Raw genomic sequence first — 17,150 nt, forward strand, 5'->3', positions numbered from 1 at the left:
TCATGCGCCTGGACCAGGATCCACCTGTCATCCCATCTGGGGCCGATGCTTGAATCAACAGAGCCAATGCTCGGACCAGCTGAGCCACTGGCTGCAGGAGGGAAAGAGAGAGAAAAGGGGGAGCAGTAGGGGGAGAGAAGCAGACGGTTGCTTTTCCTGTGTGCTCTGACCAGGGTACAAACCTGGGACGTCCATGTGATGGGCTGACACTCTATCTACTAAGCCGACAAGTCAGGGCCTTATCTGTTTTTCAAAACCTTGATAGTTATGCCTAAACAGTGGTGGTACAGTGGACAGAGCGTCTGCCTGGGATGCTGAGGACCCAGGTGCAAAACCCTGAGGCTGCCTTAAGTGTGGGCTCATCTGCCTTGACCTCAGGCTTGACAGCTTGAGTGCACGGTCGCTGGCTTGAGCCCAAGGTCTTGGCTGGAGCCCCCTGGTAAAGGCACATATGAGAAGCAATCAATGAACAACTAAGGTGCCACAATTATGAGTTGATGCTTTTCATCTCTCTGTTGTCTTTCTCAAAAAAGCATGATAGTTAATATACATAACACTAGACCTTTCTGACATGCCTTAATGAATCTTGCTCCTCCTGTGCCATTTGATATTTAGATTGTTTCCATGTTTTGTTCTTATAACTTCCTTGCTATAATAAATCTGTCCCAGTGAGCATTATAATAAATTGAGACATGGTTAAAGGGCATGAAAAAATTTAAAGCTCTTGATATATGCTGCTAAATTACCCTCTGGAAGTAGATGGTAAATATACTTTAAAGACTGTATTAGTCTAACTTTTTAAACACACTGTTTGAGTCTGAAAATAGCAGTGTAGATGAGTCATCAGCAGCAAGATTATAAGATTTACCAAAGCTGCTCTGTTTTTTGTAGAAGGAATTTTCAATCCAGGAGTACAGAATGTAGGTGCCAAGGGAGACTTGGTATATTCAGCATCTGGAAGAAACATATGAGCATTTTAAAATAAACATTTGAAAGTGAAGTTGAAATATAGACTAATTCCACTTTTAAATTTTCTTAGCACTTGAGGTGGAGGCCACAGAACCATCCTTAGGCCTGACCTGTGGTGGCGCAGTGATAAAGCGTTGACCTGGAATGCTGAGGTCACCGGTTCAAAACCCTGGGCTTGCCTGGTCAAGGCGCATATGGGAGTTGATGCTTCCTGCTCCTCCCCCTTCTCTCTCTCTCTCTCTCTCTCACTCTCCTCTCTAAAATGAATAAATAAAAATAAAAAATAAAAAAAGAACCATCCTCAGCACCCAGGACCAACTCGCTCAAGTCAATCAAGACATGGCTGTTGGGGGGGGGGGGGAGGAGAGAGACAAAGAGAGAGAAAAAAAGAGAGAGAAGGGAGAGGGGGAGGGGTAGAGAAGCAGATGGTCAAATTTCCTGTGTGCCTTGACTGGAACTTGAGCCAGGACATCCACACACAAGGCCGATGCTCTACAACTGAGCAAACCAGCCAGGACCTGTGTATTTTATTCTTAATAAATTATAACTGATACATGCTTGGTTGGACAGAAAAAATAAAAACTGCCATTTTCACATAACTAATTATCATTAACACTGATAGAAGTTAAGCAAAATACAAATACCATATACAAAAACAAATACTTCTAGCATAAAAGCCCCATAAATACAATTTGAAGAAAGATATTTCTCATAATAGCAACAAAGAAGGGCAAGATAACCTTCTATAAATCTATTAACAACTGTTTAAGATATTTATGGAGAAAATCAAATTTCTGAAGAATAAAAAGGAGGAAGAGGGCCAGGAGTCACTTGTCTTCCAAGATATTAAGACACACTCTAAAGCTATAATAATTAAGTCAGTGTAGCATTAGTTAGGGATGGGAAATTGACTACTAGAACAAAAATAAGATCCTATAAACAGAACCATGCGTATACATACATTTGGTATCTAGAACACATAGTATCATGAAAGCAACTTTTTTTTTGAAGAGGGGAGACAAAGGAGAGAGAAAAGCATAACTCATTGCTCCACTTATGTGTGCACCTATTGATTGCTTCTCAGACATGACCAGTGCTTGAGCTAGTGCCCTTTGGATGGAGTCAGTACCCTTGGGATTGAGAAGACGACCTCAGCTCTGGGATGATGCTCTATCCACTATGCCACTGGCCACGGCATGAAAGCAATCTTTTTTTTGTTCTTTTAACTTATTGATTTTAGTAATAGAGGAAGCGGGAGGGGGAGAGAGGGAGAGAGAGAAAGAGAGACAGACAGAGACAGAAACTGTAATCTGTTCCTGTATGTGCCCTGATTAGGGACTGACCCTGCTATCTCTGTGTTTTGGGATAATACTCTAACAAACTGAGCTCCCCGAACAGGGCATGAAAGCAATCTTAAAAAAAAAAAAAAATTATCAAAGAGAAACTGTCACACTGGCAAAATCTGATTAGGCCTAAAAACCATCAAGTGCTGGAAAAGATGGAAAAACAGGAACCTAAACCATGCTGGTAAGAATCAAGCATAACCTTTTGGGAAAATTTTCTAGAGTAAGAATTTTCTAGAGTAAGTGATGGTGTACCTCTGTTTTCATCTAAAAATGCTATTCCTAGAGTGAGACACACATGTACATGGGATAATTTTCACTGCAGCACTGTTTGTAATACTAAAAAGTACAAGCCCTGGCCAGTTTGCTCAGTGGGAGAGTGTCAGCCCAGTGTGTGATGTCCCAGGTTCAATTCCTGGTCAGGGCACACAGAAATGACCATCTGCTTCTCCACTCCTCCTTTCTTTCTTTCTCTCTCTCTCCCCTTCCCACAGGCATGACTCTACTCGAGCAAGTTGGCCTTGGGCACTGAGGATGGCTCCGTAGCCTCTACCTCAGGCACTAAAAAATGGCTCATGGCTGAGCAATGGCCCTAGATGGGCAGAGCATCGCCCCCTAGTGGGCTTCCCCGGTGGATCCCAGTTAGGGCGCAGTTGCAGGTCTGTCTCTGCCTCCCTGCCTCTCACTAAAATGAGAAATAAAATAAAATAATTTTTTAACTGTTCTTTAATGAACATATAAATAAGTAAAATGGCTTATTCATCCTATGAAACACTACTGAACAATACAGTGGATAAACTGGATTTACATAAATTAACGTAAAAATACTGTGAAGTGAAAAATTCAAATGACAAAACTATAAATCAGATATTGCCATTTGTGTGAAATTCTAAAACACAACTATGCTTCTATCATTACTGTGGGGAGAAAAGGATGGAGAATGATGAAGTGGGGCTGGGAATTTAGCTTTATGTATAACTTGTTATTTTTTAAATTGATTTTAGAGAGAGGAGAAAGTGGGGGAGGTACGGGAACCAACAACTCATAGCTGCTTCTCGCAGGTGCCTTGACTGGACAAGCCTGGGGTTTTGAACTGGTGACCTCAGCATTCCAGGTCAACACCTTATCCACTTCACCACCACCAATCAATGTGTAACTTTAATTTAAAAGAAATCTTAAGCAAAATATATCAAGTTATTAACATCTATTTAATCTGATATTTCCAAGTATACACCTACACCCCTGGGGTTTTAAGATAAGGCAATTGAGCCCAAACCTGTCTACAGTGGGTAACCCATGGACCCTGGCTGGAGTAGACATAGAACAGCCCCTCAGGGCACACAACTTTCACTGAAAAGAACTCCATTTGCAAATGAGTTCACAGTTACAAATTAAAAGTATGAGGCCCTGGCCAGTTGGCTCAGTGGTAGAGCATTGGCCTGGTGTATTGACATCTCAGGTTCGACTCCCGGTCTGGGCACACAGAAGCGACCATCTGCTTCTGCACCCCTCCTCTTTCTCTGTCTCTCTCTTTTCACCTCCCTCAGCCATGGCTTAAAAGGTTCGAGCAAGTTGGCCCCAGACACTGAGGATGGCTCCATGGCCTTGCCTCAGGTGCTAAAAATAGCTTGGTTGTTAAGCAACGGAGCAGCAGCACCAGATGGGCAGAGCATCGCTCCATAGAGGGCTTGCTGGATGGGTCCAGGTCGAGGTGCATGTGGGAGTCTCTCTCTGCCTCCCTGCCTTTCACTTAATTAAAAAAAAAATTAAAATTAAAAGCATGTAAGGAAACAAGCCCCAAGAAAGACAACCAGAGAAATAAATAAAGGAATGCTTTAAAGAATCTTTCAGATACATGTGTTTAAAATGTTCAAAGAGATAAATGGAGGCACAGAATATGGCAAGAGAACAACACAGAAGGAAAAAAAGAAACAGTTACATTTGAAAGTATAAGAACTTACAAAACAAAAATATGTGCCTTACCTGTCTGTGGTGGCTAAATAGAAAGAGCATCAACCTAGAACACTGAGGTCGCTGGTTCAAAACCCAGAGCTTGCACAATCAATGCACACACGACAAGTAGCTATGAGTTGATGCTTCCTGCTATTCCCTCACACCTGCCTTTCTCTCTCTCCTCTCTCTAAAATCAATCAATTAGCCCCAGCCGGATGGCTCAGAGGTAGAGTGTCAGCCTAGTATGTGCAAGTCCTGGGTTCAATTCCTGGGGTCAGGGCACACAGCAGAAACAACCATCTGTTCCTCCATCCCTCTCCCTTCTCTTTCTCTACCCTCCTCCCGTAGCCATGGCTCATTGGAGCAAGTTTGCCCCAGGCGCTGAGGATGGTACCACTGCTTCACCTCAGGCACTAAAATAGCTCAGTTGCCGAGCAATAGTCCCAGTTGGGGCACATATGGGAGTCTGTCTCTCTGCCTCCCTGTCTCTCAATTAAAAAAAAAAGCCAATCACTTAAGAAATCTTTAAAGCCATGGCTTGTTGGTTCAGTGGATAGAGCATCAGCCTGGCACATGGATGTCCTAAGTTCGATCTCTGGTCAGGGCCCACAGGAGAAGCAACCATCTGCTTCTCTCTCCTCCCTCTCCCCCTATTCTCCTTCTTACTTACTCACAGTGGCTGAATTATGTAGTTTGAGTGTTGGCCCTAGGTTCTGAGGATAGCTTAGTTAGTCTGAGCGCGTCAGCCTCAGGCACTAAAAATAGCACAGTACTCGAGCATAATCCCAGGGTGGAACCCGGCAGGGACACAAGCAGTAGTCTATCTCAACTCTTCTCACTTAAAAATAAAACTTTTAGGCCCTGGCCGGTTGGCTCAGTGGTAGAGCGTCAGCCTGGCGTGCAGAAGTCCCGGGTTCGATTCCCAGCCAGGGCACACAGGAGAAGCGCCCATCTGCTTCTCCACCCCTACCCCTCTCTGTCTCTCTCTTCCCCTCCCACAGCCGAGGCTCCATTGGAGCAAAGATGGCCTGGGCGCTGGGGATAGCTCCTTGGCCTCTGCCCCAGGTGCTAGAGTGGCTCTGGTCGCAACAAAGCGACACCCCGGAGGGGCAGAGCATCGCCCCCTGGTGGGCAGAGCCTCGCCCCTGGTGGGCGTGCCAGGTGGATCCCAGTCGGGCGCATGCGGGAGTCTGTCTGACTGTCTCTCCCCGTTTCCAGCTTCAGAAAAATACAAAAAATAAATAAATAAAATAAATAAAACTTTAAAAAAAGATATTGCCAATGGCAATCGGAAGGATTTCAGTCAGCAAGTCATAAACAGTAGTCTCCTTTGATTATGTTATGGTCCACTGGGAAGTGATTTCTGAGCACGGTGGGAAGTGGTGGTCTCTTTTTATAAAAAACATACTGCTCTTTAATATACTTATGTTTTTTCTTATAACTTGAGCTCTAAGCTTACTATGAATGAGTTGTGTTTTTTTTTAATTCAGTGAGAGGAGGGGAGGAAGAGAGATAGACTCCCACATGCACCTGGACCAGGATCCACTCAGAAAGCCCATTAGGGGGTGATGCTCTGCCCATCTGGGGCGTTGCTCCATTGTTCAGCAACTAAGCTCTTCTTAGCGCCTAAGGCAGAGGTCATGGAGCCATCCTCAGCACCTGTGGCCAACTTGCTCCAATTGAGTCATGGCTGTAGGAGAGAGAGAGAGAAAGAGAGAGAGAGAGAGAGAGAAAGCGAGAAGGGGACAGGTAGAGAAGCAGATGGGCACTTTTCCTGTGTGCCCTGACCAGGAATTGAACCTGAAACAACCACATGCTGGCCCAATGCTCTACCACTGAGCCAACCAGCCAGGACCAAAAGTTGTATTTTTTTTTTAAATTTTATTTATTTTTCTGAAGTTGGAAATGGGGAGGCAGTCAGACAGACTCCCGCATGTGCCCGACCGGGATCCACCCGGCACTCCCACCAGGGGGCGATGCTCTGCCCCTCCGGGCCGTCGCTCTGTTGCGACCAGAGCCATTCTAGCGCCTGGGGCAGAGGCTGAGGAGCCATCCCCAGCACCCGGGCCATCTTTGCTCCAGTGGAGCCTCTGCTGCGGGAGGGGAACAGAGAGAGGAAGGAGAGGGGGAGGGTTGGAGAAGCAGATGGGCGCATCTCCTGTGTGCCCTGGCTGGGAACCGAACCCGGGACCCCTTGCATGCCAGGCCGACGCTCTACCAGTAAGCCAACCGGCCAGGGCCCTGGGTGTGGTTTATGTAAGAAAAATAATGTAGAATTCTCATCAATAGGCTGAAGGTAAACTAAAAAATTAAAGGGTGCTTTGGCTCTATATGAAAGATTGGTGGGGAAAAAAACGAAAAGACGGGTGAAATGTATATTTATATGCTAAAAACAAACTGACAAATACTTAATGTAACCAAAAAGAACATGAAAAGAAAGTCATAAAATTATTTCTTTCTCTAATATGAAATCATGCTGATGCCTGACCAGTGGTGGTGCAGTGGATAGAATGCTGACCGGAATGCTGAGGTCACCAGTACAAAACGCTGGGCTAGCCCAGTGAAGGCACATATGACAAGCAACTACTGTGAGTTAATGCTTCCCACTCTTCCCCCTTCCTTTCTCTCTCTTTCAAAATTAATAAATAAAATTCTTAAAAAAAAATCTGCTGAATATGAATGGAATGGTACTTAATGTCATCAACTGAGAAGATGCAAAAGGCTATTAGAATATCTACGGTGAGAGGATCATTTCTGTACAATGATTGCCTGGAAAAGCCATAGCTGAGATTTTCACACACACCATTTTTTCCAAGTTGCTGGTTCACGAGGCCAGGAGTGGTACCATCAATGGACACTGGTTCTGTTTCTACGGCATCCTCACTGGAATGACAAATAGGGAAATTATAAGGTTAAAAAGAAGCTAACATTAAGCCTCTGGGAAAATTTAATATTACAATGAATCAAGTCTGGATGAATGTTCAGTCCTATTTTATGGAACAGAAGGACCATGGGATTTTTTTAAAAATGTATAAACATAACTCAAAAAAGGTTAACAACCATTTTTTATTGATAGTTTTGACTGAGATTAAGAATCTCTGACTTAAAGGAAAGTTCAACTCATTAAATAAATTAATCTGTTTCTGGGTTATTTTGTTCCACTTATAGGTCCATTCTGTGACAGCTTTATTCTGTTTTAGTTACTGTAGCTCTAATATTTTAATAGCTAGTATATCAAGTCCCCTTGTTACTGTTATTTTTCATTATTTTCTTAACTATCCTTTTTATTTTTCCAAATAAATTTTAGAATCATTTTGTCAATTATTCCTCTTTCTCTACCTTAAGAAAAACTCCTCTTCTATGGAGCCCTGGCCAGGTAGTTCAGTTAGTGTGTCATCCCAATAAGCTAAGATTGCAGGTATGATCCCTGGTCATGGCACATACAAGAGTCAACCAATGAATGCATAAATAAGTGGAACAACAAATTGATGTTTCTCTCTTTCTCTCTAAATTCAATAATATTTTTTTATTTTAGAGAGAGAGAAATAGAAAGAAGACAGAGACAGGCAAGAAGGGAAGAGATGAGAATCAACTCATAGTTGTGTCACTTTATTTGGTCATTGATTGCTCATATGTGCCTTGACCAGGGGCTCTATCTGAGCCAGTGACCCCTTGCTCAAGCCAGCATCCTTTAGGCTCAAGCCAGAACCATGGGATCATGTCTATGATCCCACACTCAAGCTGGCAACCCTGCACTCAAGCTGGTGACGTCAAGGTTTCAAACCTGGGTCCTCAGCGTCCCAGGCCATTGCTCCTATCCACTGTGCCACCACTTGGTCAGGCAATCAATAAAAATTATTTTAAAATCCCATGAAGACTCTGGATGGTTGGCTCAGTGGTAGAGCATTGCCCTGGCACATGGTTGTCCCAGGTTAGATTCCTGGTCAAGGCATACAGGAGAAGTGACCATTTGCTTTTCCAACCCCCTCTCCTCTCTCTTTCCCTCCTACAGACATGGCTTGATTGGGATAAGTTGGCCCCAGGTGCTGAGGATGGCTCCATGGCCTCTGCCTCAGGGGCTAAGTAGGGCCTGGTTACTGAACAATGGAGCAATGCCCCAGATGGGCAGAGCATCACCCCTTAGTGGGTTTGCTGGGTGGATCCCAGGTCGGGGTGCATGCGGGAGTCTGTCTCTGCCTCCCCGCCTCTCGCTCAATTAAAAAAAAACCAGCCTGACCTGTGGTGGCGCAGTGGGATAAAGCACCGACCTGGAACACTGAGGTTGCCGGTTCGAAACCTTGGGCTTGCCTGGTCAAGGCACATATGGGAGTTGATGCTTCCTGCTCCTCCCCCTTCTCTCTCTCTCTGTCTCTCTCTCTCTCACTCTAAAAAAAATCAATAAATAAAATATTAAAAAAAAAAACTTAAAAAAAAAAAAAAGAAACCTTGGGCTTGCCTGGTCAAGGCACATATGGGAGTTGATGCTTCCTGCTCCTCCCCCTTCTCTCTCTCTCTCTCTCTCTCTCTCTCCTCTCTCTCTAAAAATCAATAAATAAAATATATTTTTTAAAAAATTTAAAAAAAAATTAAAAAAAAAAAAACAAAACCAAAAAACCTTATGGAGACTTTGTTGTAATTATATAACATCTATAAATTAACGTGATATGACTAAACATATTAACATTCGGTCTTTTAATTCAGAAATGTATCTCTTCATCTTATTTTTCCTTTTATACAACTCAGAAATCCTTCATGGTTTTAATCATATAGGCCTTTCACCTACAAATGGCATGAGTATTTTACTTTCTGTTGCAAATTTGAAAGTTTTTTCCCACTATATTTACCAACTAGTTATTAATAAAACATAGGAATGAATATTATTTCAAATGCTTATTTTTTCATTCATTAGAAATTCTCCAACTTCCCAATACTGTACCCTGCATTATTTCTAGTATCTTAAAAAACATAAAAATAGCCTAACCAGGCAGTGGCGCAGTGGATAGAGCATTGGACTGGGACACGGAGAAACCAGGTTTGAAACCCTAAGGTTGCCAGCTTGAGCAGGGGCTCATCCAGCTTGAGCAGGGGCTCACCAGCTCGAACGTGGGGTAGCTGGCTTGAGCAAGTTGTCACTCGCTCTGCTTTAGCCCCCAGTCAAGGCACATATGAGAAAGCAATCTCATCTCTTTCCTTTCCTGTCTGTCACTCTGTCTCTGTCACAAAATAAATAAATAAAATATGTAGCCCTTAAGTTTCTAAATTTGTTACATTTAAATAAAAACAGTTCTGCCTGACCAGGTGGTGGCGCAGTGGATAGAGCGTTGGACTGGGATGCGGAAGGACCCAGGTTCGAGACCCCGAGGTCGCCAGCTTGAGCGCGGGCTCATCTGGCTTGAGCAAAGAGCTCACCAGCTTAGACCCAAGGTCGCTGGCTCCAGCAGGGGGTTACTCGGTCTGCTGAAGGCCCGCGGTCAAGGCACATGTGAGAAAGCAATCAATGAACAACTAAGAAGTCGCAACACGCAACGAGAAACTGATGATTGATGCTTCTCATCTCTCTCCGTTCCTGTCTGTCTGTCCCTGTCTATCTCTGCCTCTGTAAAAAAAAACAACAGTCCTGCCCTAGCCCAGTAGTTCAGTATATTGGAGCACACTAAAGATATGCTAAGGTTGTGGGTTCAAACCCCAGTCAGAGAATATGGAAGAATCAAGCAAGAAATGCACCTGTGGTGGCACGGTGGATAGAGCAATGATCTGGAATGCTGAGGCTGCAGGTTCAAAACCCTGGGCTTGACTGTTCATGGCACATACAAGAAGCAATACTATGAGCTGATGCTTCCTGCTCCTCCCCTCTCCTTCTCTTTCCTCTCACTAAAATCAATATATAACATCTTAAAAAAAAAAAGGAATCAACTGATGAATGCACAAATTAGAATAAATCAGTCTGTCTTTTTCTCCCCCTTCCTCTTCCTCTAACATCATAAATAACTTTCTTTAATTAAAAAAATAAGTAAATAAGAACCATTTCATAGATCTATTAAATTTTTTAAGTTAGAGGGGGAGATAGTGAAAGACTCCCACATGCACCCTGACCAGATTCACCCAGCAAACCTGTCTGGGGCCGATGCTCAAATCAACCAAACCATCCTCAACACCTAGGGCCAACTCTTTTTTTTTTTTTTGTATTTTTCTGAAGCTGGAAACGGGGAGAGACAGTCAGACAGACTTCCGCTGGGATCAACCCGGCACGCCCACCAGGGGCGACACTCTGCCCCTCCAGGGCGTCGCTCTGTTGCGACCAGAGCCACTCCAGCGCCTGGGGCAGAGGCCAAGGAGCCATCCTCAGCGCCCGGGCCATCTTTGCTCCAATAGAGCCTCGGCTGCGGGAGGGGAAGAGAGAGACAGAGAGGAAGGAGAGGGGGAGGGGTGGAGAAGCAGATGGGTGCCTCTCCTGTGTGCCCTGGCCAGGAATCGAACCCGGGACTTCTGCACGCCAGGCCGACGCTCTACCACTGAGCCAACCAACCAGGGCCTAGGGCCAACTCTTGAACCAATTGAGCCACTGGCTGCGGGAAAAGGAGAGAGAGAGGAGAGAGGGAGGGAGAGAGAAGCAGATGGTTGCTTTTTCTGTGTGCCCTGACTGGGAACTGAACCTGGGATGACCATATACCAGGCCGATGCTCTATTCACTGAGCCACTGGCCAGGACCATTATTTTTTTCTTTTTAAGACTTTATTTACTAATTTTAGAGAGAGGGAGAGTAAGAGAGAAAGAGGGGGAAGAGTGGGAAGCATCAACTAACTGTAACTGCTTATCATATGTGCCTTGACCAGGCAAGTTAGGGCTTTCGAACCAGCAATCTCAGCGTTCTAGGTCGACACTTTATCTACTGCACCACCACAGGTCAGGCAGATCAATCTATCTATGGTTCTAAATATATTATTAATCACTCCAAAGCAATTCAGCATGAAATTAATCACTGAATTTCACATTTAAATTAAAACACTCAAATTTCAGAGCACCTCTACAGACATCACAAAATTAGTATGTATGACATCATCTGTCCCTTCAACCTGCAGGTGTTCCTTAGTTCTTTTTCCCCAGCGCTATCCTAGGCAGTAAACCAGAAATCTGGAATTGATCCTAGCTCTCTTTTCTTCTTAAGGGTCCATATCAAGTCAAAACAAATTCTTACTAATTTTACCCTTTCATTTTGTCCTTGCTTCTCTACCTCACCAAATAACATTTTTTTCCAGGCCCATGTCACTCCTGTGGCATCTAGCCTGAAAAAACCAACACCTCTCACTTTGCCGAATTGCTGATTCAGGGAAGTATCTGAAAACCTTATGGTTTGAAACATTTTATTTGTTGAAGGAAAAATCAACAAATACAAGACACAGACAATTAGATAAAATGTGCCTTTTAAGAAAGCTGCTGCCCTGGCCGGTTGGCTCAGCAGTAGAGCGTCGGCCTGGCGTGCGGAAGACCCGGGTTCGATTCCCGGCCAGGGCACATAGGAGAGGCGCCCATTTGCTTCTCCACCACCCCCCTCCTTCTTCTCTGTCTCTCTTCTTCCCCTCCCGCAGCCGAGGCTCCATTGGAGCAAAGATGGCCCGGGCACTGGGGATGGCTCCTTGGCCTCTGCCCCAGGCGCTAGAGTGGCTCTTGTCGTGGCAGAGCGATGCCCCGGAGGGGTAGAGCATCACCCCTGGTGGGCATGCCGGGTGGATCCCGGTAGGGCGCGTGTAGGGGTCTGTCTGACTATCTCTCCCCGTTTCCAGCTTCAGAGAAAAAAAAAAAAAAGCTGCTTTCCCTGGCTGTATATTTCAGTTAGAACATCGTCTGGAAGCACAGAGGTTCGATCCCCAGTCAGGGATCACAGAGGAATAAATAGATGTTCCTGTCTCTCTTTCTCCCTTCCTCTCTTGTTAAAATCAATAAATGTTGGCCCTGGCCAGTTGGATCAGTGGTAGAGTGTCGGCCCGGCATGTGGAATTCCTGGATTTGATTCCTGGTCAGGGCACACAGGAAAAGTGACCATCTGCTTCTCCACCCTTTCCTTTCTCTCTCTCTCTTACCCTCCCTCAGCCAAGGCTCCATTGGAGCAAAGTTGGCCCGGGAGCTGAGGATGGCTCTATGGCCTCCGCCTCAGGTGCTAGAACAGCTCCGGCCACAACAGAGCAACAGCCCCATATGGGCAGAGCATCGCCCCTGGTGGGCATGCCAGTTGGATCCCGGTTGGGCGCATGCGGGAGTCTTTCTGACTGCCTCCCTGCTTCTAACTTCAGAAAAATACAAAAAAGTAAAAAAGAAATTAAAAGTTGCTTACCTTTTATTCTTTATATTTTTAAGTCCCACTGTGTAATCTTCATTTAAACACATAGTATGTTCCGAGATACCATAGTGCTCTAATTTAGGAGTCACACACTCAAAATTGTCCATATTTAGTGCACATTTTGGAGTTATTAGTACTTTAACTAGTGATTGTTTGAAAGCTGGCATTAAGATTTTTGGCTCTTCCTTTGCTTTGTTTACCCTGTGTAGAGGGTTTGCTGGGACCTGAGATATCAGGTACCGCTCAAGTCCAAAATCTGAAAGTTGTGGACTATATGGAATCTTCTCAGAAACAGAGCTCCTCGGAATGACAGGATTAGACACATCATCCTTCTTATCAGGCTTCTGAAGATTTTCATCTCTAGCAGACTCTGGTTTAGAGTCAAAGACTTCTTGCTCACCCACTAGGAGGAAATAAAGTTCATATTCTATTCAAACATCAAATTAGGAAATCTCAAGTACTAAAACCACAAAAAAAGTTTTATTAGAAATGTGCCAAGGCCCTGGCCGGTTGGCTCAGCGGTAGAGCATCGGCCTGGTGTGCGGGGGACCCGGGTTCAATTCCCGGCCAGGGCACATAGGAGAAGCGCCCATTTGCTTCTCCACCCCCACCCCCTCCTTCCTCTCTGTCTCTCTCTTCCCCTCCCGCAGTCAAGGCTCCATTGGAGCAAAGATGGCCCGGGCGCTGGGGATGGCTCCTTGGCCTCTGCCCCAGGCGCTAGAGTGGCTCTGGTCGCGGCAGAGTGACGCCCCGGAGGGGCAGAGCATCGCCCCCTGGTGGGCAGAGCATTGCCCCTGGTGGGCGTGCCGGGTGGATCCCGGTCGGGCGCATGCGGGAGTCTGTCTGTCTCTTCCCGTTTCCAGCTTCAGAAAAATACAAAAAAAAAAAAAAAAAAAAAAAAGAAATGTGCCAAATCAGCAAAAGTCCTGATTCTGTCCTTAGTCTCTAAAGTTTTGTTTCTCTTGTACCTTTAGTAAATTTCCAACATGCAATACTTGTCCACTCATATCCCATTTTGATGACATATTAGAGAGTAAACTAAAGCGTTAAAAAACAAAAAATCAATACCTACAAATATAAGTTCAATTTTCTTACTTCCCTACTTAATGTAATTAATTAGTTGTTCTTATTACAAAACTATTTTATCATTTAACGACAGTAATTACAGTGTGGAATTAACTACAATCTAGATTTAACATTAAAATATTATTTTAGATGTTTATCTTACAGATATCTAAAAAGAAAAGGCTATTACACAAAGATAAAATTTCATCTGTCAGTCTAGTACACAAGTATCAAAAGCCTAGTAAAAGAAATAACAGGACAGCATGAGAATCGTTTATAGCTTAACTTTTAATAGGGCTTTATCTGGCTCTGCACCCTAACACTTCACCACTTCACCACTACAGCGGACACTTCAGACTACATGACTGACAACTGCACACGCTCAGTACTCTGTCACGGCCTGGGCACACTGCTGGAGCATGAAGCTGGTGCGGGGCTAAAGGTGGAGTTGAGATCGAGGGCAGCCCCTCAATGCCAAGTCCTCCTTTGTTTCTGTTCACTCAATCTTTTAAAGGAAGGTCTACAGTTGAAGTGGGGTCTATCAATACTGATGGAGATTCCTGTCAAAATCTTCTGGGTTCAAAGGAAGAGAGAAGGGACAAATTTAGGCTGTACATTTACTTGTCAAGCTAAGTGATTCCCACAGACAAAGGAGTAAAGAGGTGCACACTTTTTTTTGAAGACACTATTTTCTTTGTTTGATCAGCAACTGGAAATTAACCAGGATAGGGTACAATTTCTGTGCATAAACCAAGACACATTAAATCTGCAGGTGTACCATCCAAAGAAAAGTTATAATAAACTTTCACTTCACGGCTTTTGGCCCTTTGAAGAACTGGCTGCTGATTCACCAAATTGTTTGAAACTCTGCTTTCTGCTAATTCTGAGGAATGTTACAACTACCAAACACCTCTAGTACTTAACACAAGGTGTTATTGATGAAATTAATAAAATCATCACATGGCTAGCCCCATTTCACACCTGGAACTGTTCATGTCCACATGTAACAGTGTGTGTAGATGGCAAAGTCAGCATTTCAATCCATGGCTTCTGCACACCATCGTCAACTGAATCGTTTTTGTCACACCATGTGGACTGTTTAATATATCTTCCACACACATCCTCAGTACATATTTGTTGAATGTAATTAATGTTTTATTAATGTACAAAGATCACTCTCGACCAGGCGGTGGCGCAGTGGATGGAGCGTTGGACTGGGATGCGGAGAACCCAGGTTTGAGACCCCGAGGTCGCCAGCTTGAGCCCAAGGTCTCTGGCTTGAGCAGGGGATTACTCGGTCTGCTGAAGGCCCACGGTCAAGGCACACATGAGAAAGCAATCAATGAACAACTAAGGTGTCGAAACAAGGATCACTCTCGTGTTGGAAATGAAAACACTGAAGCTCAGTGACATTGCTCAACCAAAGGTTTGCGTACAACAATAACAATAGTTAACACCTGGTGATTAACATGCCAGGTACTGTAAGTTTTATCCATTTTTTTTTTTTTTCATTTCCCTGAAACTGGAAACGGGGAGAGACAGTCAGACAGACTCCCATGCGCCTGACCGGGATCCACCCGGCACGCCCACCAGGGGCGATGCTCTGCCCACCAGGGGGCGATGCTCTGCCCCTCTGGGGCGTCGCTCTGCCGAGACTAGAGCCACTCTAGCGCCTGGGGCAGAGGCCAAGGAGCCATCCCCAGCGCCCGGGTCATCCCTGCTCCAATGGAGCCCTGGCTGCGGGAGGAGAAGAGAGAGACAGAGAGGAAGGAGGGGGGGGAATGGAGAAGCAAATGGGCGCCTCTCCTATGTGCCCTGGCCGGGAATTGAACCCGGGTCCCCCACATGCCAGTCTGACGCTCCACCACTGAGTCAACCGGCCAGGGCCAAGTTTTATCCTATTTTATCCTAATACAACCTGAGAGGTAGAGACCATTAAACCCCTACACTTTACACATGAAAAACTGAGGTACAGGTTAAGTAGCTGTTCAAAGGCAAAGCATCTAGTAAGGAGTGGAATCAGAGATTCAAATTCAGGAAGTACGGCTCTGATGGTAAAACCACTCTGCTATACTATCCTTCATTACAATTTTAAAACTGAAAAGTACTTTATCAATTTATATAGGCAAAAACCTCCAATTCTACAGAAAACAAACTTGATGATAAGAAAAACAAAACAAGAAGCCCGAAGGTCCACCTCTCATTTATTAGCAGAACCAACTAAAAACCAACCATGGGGAAGTAACACAGATGTACCTCTCTTTCAGCACTGTGCTAATCCTCGTCTAGTGTTTTGGAAAGGACAGTGAGAACTGACTGCACTGCGCCCTGAGTCAGCACTGTACAAAGCATACCGTGGATCTGGGTAAATGACCAAACAATGGGTCACATAATGGCCGAGGAAGAGCCAGAAACCACAGCTGAGCCAAAATAGCCTCACTCGGTCATGCTGTCCTTCCTCTTTAATACTGAACATATGTTATAAAATGCAAGTTAGTCGCACCTGAACTTTGCTTGGCACATCGATTATATCCATACTTCTGGAAAAGCTCTGTTATTTTCATGATATCCGCTGAATTTTTGTTCATCAGCACTTTGGTTGACTTTATGAAACCAATGTTTTCTTGACTTTCCAAAATTGCTTTATCAAGAAGAATACTGGCATCATCCTTTTAGGAGGAAAGAAAGCACATTATATTTTCTCTAACTTTTGACTATGTTTGAGATTTTTAAAAATTATCACATAAAAACGATACATAACAATTGGAGTAATACCTTTAGAATCCGAACTTCTGAGTGAAGATCATGTAAAATTCTCATTGTGCAACCTTCAAACTCTTCAACATGAATATTGAAAGAAAAGGATGCAATAAAAAAATAGATGATGTAATTTAGTGTATTTTCTTAGAACTATAAAACCCTTGTATATATTTATTTATTATATCCTGTTAATCACAAGAATTTAGGCCTTTCTTTAAAACTTTTATTAAACTATACCACATACACAGAAAAGTAAAGAAATCATAAGTATATAACTTGAACTTTCAAAGTAAAGACCCTCAGATCAAGGAAAAAAGAGGTGGGAACATGGTAACACTGAGCAATTTTTCCTTTATGGTAAGCACTTTTTAATTCCTATTCTAAAAATCTTCACCCGTGACAACACTTATAGTTTCTTCTAAAAGCTTTATTGCTTTCTTTTCCATTTAGAGATTAAATCCACCTGGAATTGATTTTTCTTTGTGGCATGAGGTAAGGAGCAAGATCCATTCTTTTTCCCCATGAATGTACAACTGACCTGGCACTATTTACTAAAAAGATGTGCTTTATCCACTGTACTGCCACCTTTCTTATTAATCAGGTGGTCATGTATATATAATATAATAGCAGTTCTTTTTAAGGATTATATACCTCTTTCCTAAAACATGCCTCCTTTGAAGATCTTCTCCTTCCATCTATTAAAAGTCACCAAATTTTTGCCTGGT

The 17,150-nt window shown here is 43.9% G+C and overlaps 1 protein-coding gene across 3 annotated transcripts in view; it reads right to left on the bottom strand.

Moving 5' to 3' along the window:
• SKA3 (spindle and kinetochore associated complex subunit 3) overlaps positions 1 to 17,150 on the bottom strand; it is a 31,115-nt gene that overhangs the window by 12,277 nt on the left and 1,688 nt on the right. For all 3 annotated transcript variants that reach the window (XM_066259017.1, XM_066259019.1, XM_066259018.1), the window contains exons 2-6: positions 16,441 to 16,502; positions 16,169 to 16,334; positions 12,595 to 13,003; positions 7,069 to 7,148; positions 869 to 954 (exon numbers count right to left, since the gene is read on the bottom strand). In XM_066259017.1, the coding sequence (XP_066115114.1) occupies positions 869 to 954; positions 7,069 to 7,148; positions 12,595 to 13,003; positions 16,169 to 16,334; positions 16,441 to 16,502 (803 nt within the window). The remainder of the gene's footprint in view (positions 1 to 868; positions 955 to 7,068; positions 7,149 to 12,594; positions 13,004 to 16,168; positions 16,335 to 16,440; positions 16,503 to 17,150) is intronic.

This window comes from Saccopteryx bilineata, chromosome 2 (assembly GCF_036850765.1).
Source record: "Saccopteryx bilineata isolate mSacBil1 chromosome 2, mSacBil1_pri_phased_curated, whole genome shotgun sequence".
In the NCBI taxonomy this organism is placed as follows: Eukaryota; Metazoa; Chordata; class Mammalia; order Chiroptera; family Emballonuridae; genus Saccopteryx; species Saccopteryx bilineata.